This window comes from Trypanosoma cruzi, genomic scaffold (genome assembly GCF_000209065.1).
Source record: "Trypanosoma cruzi strain CL Brener 1047053517087 genomic scaffold, whole genome shotgun sequence".
Taxonomy (NCBI): domain Eukaryota; phylum Euglenozoa; class Kinetoplastea; order Trypanosomatida; family Trypanosomatidae; genus Trypanosoma; species Trypanosoma cruzi.
Window position 1 is genome coordinate 66,376 of NW_001849447.1, and position 12,078 is coordinate 78,453.

Below are 12,078 nucleotides of genomic sequence, written 5' to 3' on the forward strand. Positions count from 1 at the left end.
AGTCCAAACAAACGTTGCGGGAGAAGGACGACAACCGCCACCTTTGGAAATACGGCGGGCCGTGTGATGGTGTCCGGGCGGGGTGCGCGCTGATATGGCGTGCCGAAAAATGTGAGCACAAAAAGAGCATGTTTTTTTTTTTACTTCCCGCCAGTCCTTTCTTTCATTTTTTCCTCTCAAAAGAACTCGAACACCCGCACACCGCCCACCATCGCAGAGCACGTCCGCCCTGCTGGGTGGAAGTGTGAAGAAGAACCACCACCCCCGAAAAGGAGGCCGCAGCGGAGGGCGCGAAACGCACACTTTACGCAGCCGCCCCTGCCGGCGCGGTGGCTCGATGATCCGCCGCTGCCAAAAACCAGTAAAATAACAAATCAGCAAATCATTAGGCCAATTAATCCGACAACAAAGAGAACAAAAAAAAGGCGCCTTCCCGGAGCATCGATTTCACGCCGCATCCGTGAGGGGCGTCGTGCCTCCTCGCCGCGTGGAGGCGCTGTTGGCGACGGAGCCGTTCCACTTCAAGGAAAAACCGCGCCAACTTTTTCGTGAAGCGCGGCTTCCTCGCTTCCTCAGTGTCCAGTCCATGTGTTCCCCGGGCGCCCGCAGAGCCGGGCATCGGAGTAGATGCAGAACTGTCTCCTCGCGCTGTTCATGCGGGCCGGTTCTCACAATGTCAGGTCGACCTCCGTGGCGTGCTGTGCGGCGGTGGGTCGGTCCGTCACCGCTGCGGCGCCAAAAGCCGCATGCTGCACAGCGAAATTCGACCGGTGGTGATCCCATCGGATTGTTGTCGCCGGGTGAGTTGCGCCTTCTCGGCGGCCTGACCTCTTTGCCATCATGGAATCGGCTACATTGCGTTGCAAATTGGTTACATCGCTCCTCTTCCAAAAAAAAAAAAAAATTCTCTTTTTTGGGGGCGGTGTATCCGTTGGCACTGTAAACATTACGACAGCACGCACCCCCACACCCCAAGTTGCAACAGTGAGTTCAAGCAAGATACAGCTGGAGGGGAGCTTCGCCTTCGGTATAGGGTCTGTGCTAGCCATGATCCCGTAAAGAAGAATTTGCCGTCTCTTGGCTCCCCTGGCAGCATTGAGTATTGCGTTCACAAGGCATGATGAAGTAACCTGCACTGCCAGAGGACCCAATTTCATCTTCTCACACAGTAACTGAACGACATCATTACGCCCCATGCGTACCTACCTCGCTCAAAACACTCGCAGCAAGAACGAATAAAAAAAAATTAATAAAAAAACAAGAGTAAAAAAAAGCCACCCCATGGTAAAACCCGTGACGATATTTTCCTCAGAAAGCGTTCGGTTTTTAATTTTGTTGTTGTTGTTTGTTTCTTCTTGTATTCTTTTTTTTTTTTTCTTCTCAGTCCATCCAAAACGCCCTACTTTTTGCGATTCTATGAACTATGCATGCATATATAACCATAAATACAAATATATAAACACAACAGGACACAAATAAAGATATTACTTTTTTTAAAAAGCAACTAGAAAATGCCATAAGGATCGTGTCGGTAAACACGAGCACGCCTCATAGCAGCCCGCCCAAAGGCGGAACCAATCATTTGTACACCATTCGGTTCGCGGCACTTCAATCCGACCAATGGCTCCAGCGTTCCCTCCTCACCTGATGAGCTGTGCCGTGGTCCCTCGCTGCTTGCTTCTGAAGGGCCGTTCAGCCCCGCCCACGAATTCAGACCCTCAGCATTAACAGTAGGCGCCATCACCCCGTCGCCACGGCAGTTCCTAGCATCAATTGTCACTGGAATCTCTGGCGGCACACCACACTTTTTACGTTGACGAGAACACTGGAGTTGACTGTCGCTATCGGCGCTCTCAACAGACGACCTCAAAGCACCTGGTACACGCTGGCGGTGCGAACGACCCGCTGCACGCTTGCAAACCTCAGATATAGTTGGGTCAACATAAATTGCGTGAATGAAACTGCAGTCTTCGCCGCGGCTGCACAGGTAATTGAAGTAGTAATGTGCACAATGCGAAAGTGTTTGTGGTCTCCCTTTCGAAAATGAACGCGCACCCCGTGTCGCAAGGACATACTCACTTGAGATCATCACTGCAGGATGCTTGCAATTCGGCAGCAACACTTCCAAAACATCCCCGGGAGGCAGCCGCTCATAAATGCAAAGCTTCTCATCACGCCAAATGTAGTTCACATGAATGGGCTGCCCCTCCAGCGTTGAATAGTCCACGTCCGCATGTACAAACTTGCAGTTTTCGCCCATATTACATGAGTCCGCCTCACCGCACCTGTAGTTCCGGCAAATAACAAATCGGGAAATATTAAAACGTGCCGGGGGTGTGTGGACCACCAAATGGGACGGCACCGTGTATAGATGCGTAGGTGCAAAACTAATAACGGATATAAAAGTAGCTTTTCTATTTACGCGCGCGCAACTTTTTGCCTTTTGTTTATGAGTATTCCATTTCCTACTTGTGTGTATTCGTTGCGTAGCTAGAAAAAATTAAAGTATAAAATGAAGTATTTGTGACAGCAATAAACACAGTAAAAATAAAATTGTCTCTCTTCTTTTGTTTCATTTGTAAACTTCTTGTGCAGTAAAATGGAGATGATTCATAAGAGGCAGAACATAAATGTGGCAACAAATTGGTAAGAAACAAATCAGAATTTTACTCTGGCCCTGAGCTTCTTCCCCCATTCTCACAACAACAAACAAAAAAACATACAAACATACATAAATACATACAAAGAAAAGGAAAAAAAGCAGCACCATTAGGGAGATGACACCTTCGTCCAGTGCAAAAAAATATATATGCATATATTATTCTTCCCATTTTAGGGAAAATACATACAACACCCGTACACAAATAAACAAATGTTTGCATAACTCATTCTGCCACAACCTAATTTCTTAGAAACCCACGAAATGGCAGTCTTCAAGAGCCCCGCAACAGCTGGAGCTGCCCCCTTCCCTCCGCTCGGTGGGGAATAATGGGGTGGGGGTTGGATGGGAAGGAGAACAAACTGTCCTTGCCACCTCCAAGCTCGCTCCCCCCATCACCACGAAACAAATCCATCAGCATGCAAAGAGGCCAAAGTATATATTACAAAACACCTGTTCATTTATTTATTCTCATCTGGTCGCACATTCCTTCCATGTGTTTCTGAAATCGATGTGCACCTCTCCCTCCTCCACCGGCTGCTCAAGATGAGCAAGTGAAAAAAGAACAAGACGCCAAAGCACAAAAAAATGTGTGCTCAAAAAATATTCAGGTTATTATTATTATTATTATTTCCCATTTTTCCCCCTCATCATCTTTTTGTTTTTTTTCCTCTTCACTATATATTTCTATAAATAAATATTTATATATTTGTAAATGTATACATGTATGTTTACCTATGTGGATATAAATACATGGAAGAGGAAGGATCAAGTTAAATATGGCAGTCTCAGATGCGTGGCATATATAAAAAAAAGGGCATCACTGTTCATCAACAACCGCATAAATAACTTGTCGACCTACACAGAGGGAAGAAAAAAAAAAAGAAAAAACAAAAAAAAAATTGCGTCTCACAATTATGATTACGCCAATCCCACACTCACGTTCAGTTTTTATTGCCGTGGTTACTTTTTCTTGCTTGTCTGTTTGTTAGTTGTTGTTGTTGTTGTTTTTTCCATGATGGAAATTCTCGTTTATTTGCTTCATTGGCCTTAACCACAAACAAAAAAACACACAGAGAGAAAAAAAAAAGTACCAATAATAATAATAATAATAATTTTTCGTTAATGCAGACGTGCATACATGCCTCTAATTAAACAACCATATACAGCCCACTTTTAGTTGGCCCTCACAGATAAAAAATTAAAACAAAATAAAATTTCAAAAAAAAAAAAAAAGAAAAAAAAAGAGAGAAGATCTTTCCGAACATTGTTGCTTCACCGCACACATGCACACACACGCGCTCTCTTTCTCTCCCTCTGTTATCGTTGAAACCCATTGCCCCTTTATTATTATTTTTATTACGACAAGCCTCAAACCACCGACTTCGCGGAGCTGCGGCAATTGACTCTCTAAGATTGCAAACACGAATAAAAACCCACAACAAATGAAAAATGCATAAATAAAAATAAAAAAAAGAAAAGGCAAAAACAGTAAAAAAAAACAAAAAACAATACTCTTCTCTCAGAGCCATACGGCGCCCCAGCGCTTTATTTATGAGAGCTGAAGAGCTGATACCCCGTCTGACAAAATTGAATCCTCCGAATTATCCACAAATGTCCATTCAATCGGCCTTGTCTCCCCACTGGTGCTGCTGCGCGCACTGCCGTCACGTACGGACAATAATGTGTGGGAAAAGGAGTCCGTAACGTGCTTTGGTATTGCAAGGTCAAGGTTCTGATTTGCGGTTGGCACCGTGTCGCCATCTATGTCAAAATCCTCAGAAAGGATATTGTTGTGCCCCCGTGATGGTTGCATCAAAACTGGTTTCTTCTTGCTCACGGAGGCACAACCATTAGCAGCCACATCGGATCGTGATGAAGCAAATAATTTTGCCCGTGATGCCCGCTTTTTGGTCGGTGGAATAGTTCTGGAGGCCGGGGCACGCTTAAATACACCCTCCACACTTAGATCGACATAAACTGTGTGAATGAAGTTGCATTTTTCACCCCGGTTGCAAAGACAGTTGAAGTAGTAGTGAGCGCAACGTGAAAGTGGTCCAATATGGTTTTTCCAGTTGATGCTACCACGTGTAACCAGAATGCGTTCACTCGGAAAAGTCTCCAACGGTTGTCGACCATTTGGTGCCAAAACATGAATCATTTCGCCTGCTGGGAGACGCGGGTAAGTGCAGCATTCTGCGCTCCGCCAAGAGTAGTTAACATGAATGGAATATCGTGGTGCACCTGTCGTATCGGCATGCACAAATTTGCACATGGCACCCTTCCAGCAGCTATCAGGGCGACCAGGGAAATATTTTCGACAAAGAACCAATCGAGAAACACCCAATGAAGGGTGTGGCTTGTGAAAGATTGCGGAAGGTGAAAGAGATATAATACAGCTAAAGTCAGAAGAATACACATCAACGCGGAGCCCATCACCAGCAAAATCACCCTGATTTTTAATACTAATCGTACCCTTGTTGTTGGTGGTTGTTGGATTTCTCCTGTAAAAATCACTTTTTCTAATACTGTCAGGTCCTGGCGGCAAAACATTGTTCCCATTTTGAGCCAATGGTGTCGCTGACGGATGATACGCAAAAGACAACGGCCTTGAAGAAACATGTGTGACAGGTGACATAACCGAGAAAACCGTGGCCCGGGAAGTATTTATTGCCTGTTCATCCAAAAAACTCGTTGATTTTAATGGGGATATGACTCCTTCTCCAGCATCCCTTGGACCGCCTTCAGCCGGAGAGCTTACACCACTGCTGCATCTTTTGCTCCCTTGGAAATCCTCGCTCGTAAGCAGTGAGGCAGGATTTAAAGGACCCGGTCTCGCCAAAACTAATTGCTGGACGGGCATGCATGAGATTGGCTGCCCATCGGCCAGCTTGACCAAAAGAACTGCCTGCCGTTGAAGCCGCTGAGACAAAGAAGTAGCCACTGTATTGGTGGAACCATGGGAAGCTGGTGGTATTACAGCAGTGGGGGTAGCAATACTAACAGAGGCAGTATTAACAGCCAAGGGAAAGGAAGTCGCAGGTACTATATCTTGATTTGCAGTAGATGTGGGTGAGCCTCCGTTGTTTGTGCTCCCCATATAGCCGTACGGCAGAAGCGAGACGGAATTCCCAATCGAGTTACATGATGCGGAATCCCCATATGAGCCAAAAAAACGTGACTTCGTAACTCCAATAAGGCCATTTTCACGCTTGTTTCGGATGCAAAAGTGTGTCTGATACATGGCATCCCCATAAAACCCATTGCCATTTGGAGTGCACATCCTTGAGATTCGTTGATTTCCCTCGCTATCCTTCCCTATCCCTCTTATTCTCTGGTTTTCGTTGCTTTTATTATTATTATTATTATTATTATTGATGTCGCTTATTATTTCTATTTGTTCTCTTTCCTTCACTCCTTCTCTTAGTGTCGCTTCCGACTTTGTGTCCTCCTCCTCCTTCTCCTTTCCTTCGGAAACAGGGGGAGAAGCGACGCGTCGTAAAATTCTGGTGCCTAAACACACCCTCGCCAAAAAACCTCCACACCGCAAAGTAACGGAGGCTCCGACGGGTCCCGGTGTCGCTTGCAGAAGCGCAACGCAAAAAAAAAAAAAAAAGGCAACACTGAAACCGGAATATTTTCGGATGTAAACAAATGGGGGTGGCACAGCACTGCCGATCATTCCTTCCTGCGCCCCTCCCTTAGCCGGAACGGGCTGCCCACGCGCTGTCAGCACGTGTTCCTCTGCCACCCACAACGCCACAAGGCAACGGAAAACGCACAGAAGAAGTCGTGAGACAGAAGGGTTGCATAAAAAAGCAACAGCGCAGGAACAATTCATGGCCCCCCTCCCACACACACACGCACAATCTGGGAAAGAGAAAAGAAGAAGAGAAAAAAAACGTAAATTCACAGCTGAAACAGGATGATAAAAGCAGACAACAGTTTCTCTGGAAAGTCAGAGACAAAAAATATATATATGCGTCAACATCTGACGCTTGCGATTCCTTTTCTGCCGTCTTTTTTGGTGATTTTTTTTCTTCTTTCTTTCTTTTGCGTACCATATCGAAAGGCAAAAAATAAATTGGGAGAGAAGAAACCCAGCCATTTACAATAGTTCTTTTTCCTACTTGAACTCCTTCATTGCGCCCCTCCTTATATATATATATTGTGCTGTGCTGGGTGTGAATTCGTCGTTTAATTATTGTTTTGTTCAATCCTGTACATCCGGCCTCGTTCCCTGAGACACAACACCTTTTAAAAGGGCGATGTACACAGCCCCTGGATGCATAATTGCGGTTGTCAAATTTGCAGTGAACACAAATTGCCGGTGTCCATCATTGAACTGAAGCGCCTTGGCTCTCCTCACTAAAACCTACAGCCATGGGAAGAGTCATGATCCATCCCTCACGACAGAGCGTCCTGAGGACTTGTCCTTCGCCACCACATCCGCGTCCGTGGCCGCACGAATACGCGCAATCAACACGCTTGTGGAAATGCCCTCCGTGCGAGGGGCTGTTCGAAGAATCCCAAGACGCCGTGGAACGGCGTAGAACGTATCATCGGGCCGGTCGTACTCTTTGCCGCAAACAACAACATGAATGTTGTGCCGTTTGATCATTTCCTCCGTAACACCAGTTACCGGACTGTTTGAAATCACCTGCGAGACAAACTTGCACATACGTACCTCGTTAACACGCTCCTCTGTTGTCATGATTGGTCGCCGCTTGTAATTCTCACAATCTTCGTCCCCGCAGACTCCAACAATAAGGCGGTTGCCGTACTGCAACGCATTTTGCATAAAGTTTTTGTGCCCCGCATGACACAAGTCAAAAACACCGTCGCAAAAGACGTTCCTTACCGGTACAAACAACGGAATACGGGTGGAATAAGAAAGATCCACCAACATACCAATGATGTACAGAACGGAAGCTACAATGGAAAAGATGTCGTTAAACACAGAACCAATACTAATGCACAACACTCCCGCATGCACACGACGCCTGGCAACGTTGCTAACATGTACCTCTATCGAAAGAAGTGCGACCACCAAAGCTCCACTAATCACGCTGAGAACACTGTAATTGTTAAATAATAAAATTTTATATAGAGGAACTACGCGCGCAACCAAACAAAGCGCGATTCCACTCTTGTACTTCCGCTTCATCTTCAGTAATGCCACATTAACAAAGCTCACCACCACCAGCAATAAAAAACTGTATTTTGGAAAATTTGACGTAAACAAAACGTAAAAGCCCGTAGATGGATACACAAGACGTGTAATTAAGGCGCAGAGGATCAAAAAGGACAACTCCGAATCCCGAAAACAATACGTAAGATGATACGCAAGATTCTTCGCCTTTTGAGGTTTGAGGTTATCCGCATTAATACGGCTAAGTACCGTGTTGAGCTCTACTAGCTGCATCGCCATGAGCAAATACCATTTCGTATGAAGGTCTCTCACGCTAAATGCCTCCATAAGTGTCAAAGCAAAAAATATACGAGAAATACTGCTGCACACGCGGGAAAAAATATCACCAAGAGGAGATGCCGATCGACAGCGCTTTGCGTGAACACCATCCAAGGAACCGCAGACAATGGCCACAAGGCACAGCAAGCACGATAACAAAATGGGAGTCTGAGCTTCGATATTATTTGGGTCACTTTCGCTTCCATCATAATGATCACTAATAATTTGATACGACTGCATGGAGCTCACCAGACCCGCAAGTGTAATAGCGTTAGGCGCCACCATCTCCGGCACCAAATGCCGACTCATCGCTTGCCAAAGTGGACTGAAAATAACCGTAACGAAGCTGCTTGGACGGGTGTCAACAAACGTCTCCGCGTGAGCGATGCGGTCCCGCTCAAGGGGCGTAAAAAAAAAACTGTGCTCAATGATATCCGACGACATACTCGCCCGGCAAAGCGATCACGTACAAGAATAAGAACGAAAGTGCAGCACACACCCACAAGGACGTAATCAGAGAAAAACGACAGAAATAAAGAGATGCCAACAAACGACAACAACAACAACAACAGAGAGAGAGAGAAAAAAAATTGAAAAAACAAATACAGCAGAAATAAGTCAAGAAACTATGTGTATTATAACACGCACCGCCTACACAAACACACAGAAGGCAAGAAAAGAAACAAAACAAAAAAACTCCTTTGTAATGTTGTGTCTGAAAGTGCGGGTGGATTCAGCAATCCCGTCTCTTCTCGGTGTTTACAAAATCCGCAGTAAAAAAAAAAAAAGCCTGCCAGGTAAATTAATTACAGATGATAAATGAAAGTCTGCGCAATGTTTGGCGTCCTTGTTTTTGTATCTTTGTTGTTGTTGTTGCTTTTGTTTTTCCCTTTGTTTTGTTTTTTTTTTCTTCCTTCACTTCCCAATAAATTTTTTGATTGAAAACAACACCCACAAACACAAAAAAAATAAAATAAAATGCCTAAGCCACCCACCCACCCCCGTTCTGCCCTAATCCCCTTTCTATCTGTGTGCGTGTGCGTGTGCGTGTCCCCGCGCCAGCCCCACGCCGCTCCGTGTAACACCTGCAGAGACGCGTGCGGCGCACGGAATGGCAGGATGACAGGCGAAGACGATGGCAAAAAGAGAGAAAAGGAGAGAAAAAGCGATTGTGTGGAAACACAAAAAAGACTGCCACCAGAAGCCAAACACACAAAGTCATCCACACAAGAAGGCAGAAGCAGCAGAAACAGAAAAAAAAAAAGACAGCAAAAGAAGAAAATTCCTTCTTGGCATCCTCACGCCACTCCCGCTTGCACCGCAGGCCCTCCAAAGAGAAGAATAGTAAAAATACATCAGCCCCCGCAACACCGGCAGCTTCCGTCTCCGAGTGTAGCGCACAAAAACGAAATGACGAGGGATGAGGGTTGGCAAAAATGCATACCAAAAACAAGACAAAAATGAGGGTATACATCTCCACAAACGCAGAAGTCAAGAAGAAGAAAAAAAGCAAGCAAAAAAAAAAAAATTCCCAGCAAAAGAGGAAAATGCTGCAGAATAAGAATAAGAATTACATAACAAAAGAACAACAACAAAAAAAAAAAAAAAAAAAATCAGGTCTTGAAAAAAAAAAAGGAAAAAAAAAAAAACATGGGGTTTCCACATTGAGGTGAAGGGCTTGCGCCACCACAAGAGACATTTTGGGCGCGTAAAATCAATCAAATATAACAGTGCTTTCATATTTTTTGCTTCAGTTTTTAAAAAAAAAAAAAAAAAGAAACTAAAAAAAACTCCAGGACAATAAACCAGGAGAGCAGCACCTTCCTACAGGCACACAAACATAATAAATATATGAACATATATATATATATATATATTTGTATACTTTCCATTCCACCTTCATTGCAATCATACATAAACGCACAACAATAAAGCCACAACATTTTATAATTTATTTTGTTTTTTCATATAATTTTCCGCCTTCCACCTTTTTTTCCTCTTCCTCCCCTGTTTGTTTATGTGTTTTCCTCCTTCGGCTACAGAAAGTCCTTCACAAACAAGAAAGCCTTTTCCACCACCTTGGGTGCATCACACGGACATGCGCAAGTTCCAAGAGCCAAGCTGTAAAGTGGGGAAGGGGAGGACAAAAAAAAAAAAAAAAAAAGTAAAATGCATCGTCTCCTCACCCGTCCAATTTTTCCAAGGACAAATGAAGTTGTTTCCTGATCTCCGCAATGCATCAGAGAGAAGAAAGCCAAGAAAAAAAGAAAAGAAGAAAGGAAAGAAGGGAAAAATATGTTCTGATTCTGCAGCACATTGAGCGCTACCCACGTTCTTCCAGATTCGTCTTGTTACGGTAACTGCTGTACGTGTGGTGGTGGTGGTGGTAAAAATATAAATAAATGAGAGCAAAAAGAAAAAAAGAACTGGTGCGGAACGCTTTCGCCACCTCAAAAACTGTTCCTCTCAACGCCGCCTAATCCTCACCATTGCTGTCACCGCAAACTGCAGTTCCTGCGCTGGACGCTCCCAGACAGATCCAAAGGTGCAGCCATTACCCTCCACCAATTGCACGAACCCCTCCTTTTCGGTTCCGCGCACGCGATTGATGGCAGCGACAGAAAACCCCGCCACTCGATGAATCGGCCGTGTGTCATACCCCAGGAGCGTCATTGTGACCGGTTTCCCATTAACCGTCTCGTCGCAGCAAGCTTTTATAAAAGATCCTGAAATCGTGACATCCACAGCATTGGCTTCAAGGGGAATCTCCAGCCGTTCAAAGGCCGTGTTGGCGAGGGCAGCAATGTGTTCACTTTCCAATTCGTTTCTAAGCACGTTGTGGACGGAGAAAGATGAAAGCGAGTAAAGAAAATCCTCCGCTGAAAATTGTACAGACTGACCCGTCGTTGAGTCCCCACGGCTCATCTCGGATGCGACTAGGGCAAGACAGTGAAACGCAGGCCACACGCTCGGTTTGAAGGGATGATGCACAATTGAATGACGCATATCATAGCCGTAGCAATCAAGATACATATCGCGCTGTGATGTGGTCGTAAGCATAAGAGTACCTCTAGCACGCAGGGCGATCGAATCTACAGCTGATATAGCATCAAATAGGACGTCCAATGGACACACCCAGGTTCTGTAAAAAGATCCATGGTTCGAATCACTGAGTGTCACAAGAGAACTGGATTCATCAAAGTGAAGCACAATCGCATAAGATCCGCCGTTGCTGCCATTCCACACCGCCTTATTAGCATGTATGATGGAAGTCTGAAAATTCACAATTAGACAACGTGACTCTGGAAATTGTAAGGCAAATCGAATTTGTTGAAGAAGGCCTTGTAAGGTGGAACCTGTTGCACCCTTGTCCATGTGTCTTGTAGCAACACTTACACCATCCTCTGCATGCGTGTGAGAGTAATTGCGTGCCACGGTGGCCGCGTTCTCTAAAGGCAAGTGCTCTGAAAGCATAAACGAGAGATGAAACCCACTGAAATTTACAACACTCTCCACATCCGCTTTAAATCCCAGACGAGCAAACGCATCCGCGAGGATCGTAACAACATAATTTTTTTTCGGGTATTCAAACCGCAATAATCGCTGCGTCGGTGGAAGCGCATAACGAGCCTCACTCAGAACGGATTGTTCAAACCCCGTTGCGTTAAGTTTTTCAATGGTTTTCCGTGATTTGGCTGCCACAATGTAGCCGTAACCAATGACAGCGGAATAGAGCCGTGTTACCGGTAGATGCCAAGTCTTACGGTATTTTTTCACATTCACATCAGCCAGCCTCACTATTCCACGCTCCTGATCCATGCCAATAACAATGGCAAAATGGCACGGTTCTGGTCGGTTGTCCACCTTGACGTTGAGGGCAACATTTACATCAAATCCCATAAGCATCACACTGCCACTTTCCACGGCAAGCTCAATATGCCTCATAAAC

At 45.1% G+C, this 12,078-nt stretch overlaps 4 protein-coding genes across 4 annotated transcripts, besides 18 other annotated features; all 4 read right to left on the reverse strand.

Moving 5' to 3' along the window:
* Nucleotides 1–12,078: a sequence feature (heterozygous, non-Esmeraldo-like haplotype).
* Nucleotides 1,235–1,258: a sequence feature (AT_rich).
* Nucleotides 1,324–1,381: a sequence feature (T-rich).
* On the reverse strand, nt 1,505–2,260 carry Tc00.1047053511267.20 (hypothetical protein, conserved; the record flags this gene model as incomplete). Its single annotated transcript, XM_801918.1, has 1 exon — nt 1,505–2,260. The coding sequence occupies one exon, from the start codon at nt 2,258–2,260 to the stop codon at nt 1,505–1,507; it is 756 nt and encodes a 251-aa protein (XP_807011.1).
* Nucleotides 2,705–2,750: a microsatellite.
* Nucleotides 3,272–3,291: a microsatellite.
* Nucleotides 3,338–3,370: a sequence feature (AT_rich).
* Nucleotides 3,530–3,561: a microsatellite.
* Nucleotides 3,755–3,775: a microsatellite.
* Nucleotides 3,881–3,905: a microsatellite.
* Nucleotides 4,080–4,167: a sequence feature (A-rich).
* Tc00.1047053511267.24 (hypothetical protein, conserved) lies at nt 4,212–6,500 on the reverse strand (the record flags this gene model as incomplete). The annotated part of the gene is made up of 1 exon (XM_801921.1): nt 4,212–6,500. One exon carries the CDS (start codon nt 6,498–6,500, stop codon nt 4,212–4,214), a length of 2,289 nt encoding a protein of 762 aa, XP_807014.1.
* Nucleotides 6,010–6,035: a microsatellite.
* Nucleotides 7,053–8,573, reverse strand: Tc00.1047053511267.30 (cholinephosphate cytidylyltransferase A, putative; the record flags this gene model as incomplete). The annotated part of the gene is made up of 1 exon (XM_801919.1): nt 7,053–8,573. The coding sequence occupies one exon, from the start codon at nt 8,571–8,573 to the stop codon at nt 7,053–7,055; it is 1,521 nt and encodes a 506-aa protein (XP_807012.1).
* Nucleotides 7,747–7,768: a sequence feature (AT_rich).
* Nucleotides 8,977–9,038: a sequence feature (T-rich).
* Nucleotides 9,709–9,778: a sequence feature (A-rich).
* Nucleotides 9,889–9,919: a microsatellite.
* Nucleotides 9,973–10,013: a microsatellite.
* Nucleotides 10,071–10,105: a sequence feature (AT_rich).
* Nucleotides 10,371–10,422: a sequence feature (A-rich).
* On the reverse strand, nt 10,596–12,078 carry Tc00.1047053511267.40 (hypothetical protein, conserved; the record flags this gene model as incomplete). The annotated part of the gene is made up of 1 exon (XM_801920.1): nt 10,596–12,078. A coding segment is annotated over one exon (1,483 nt), but the record flags the coding sequence as incomplete, so codon positions are not given.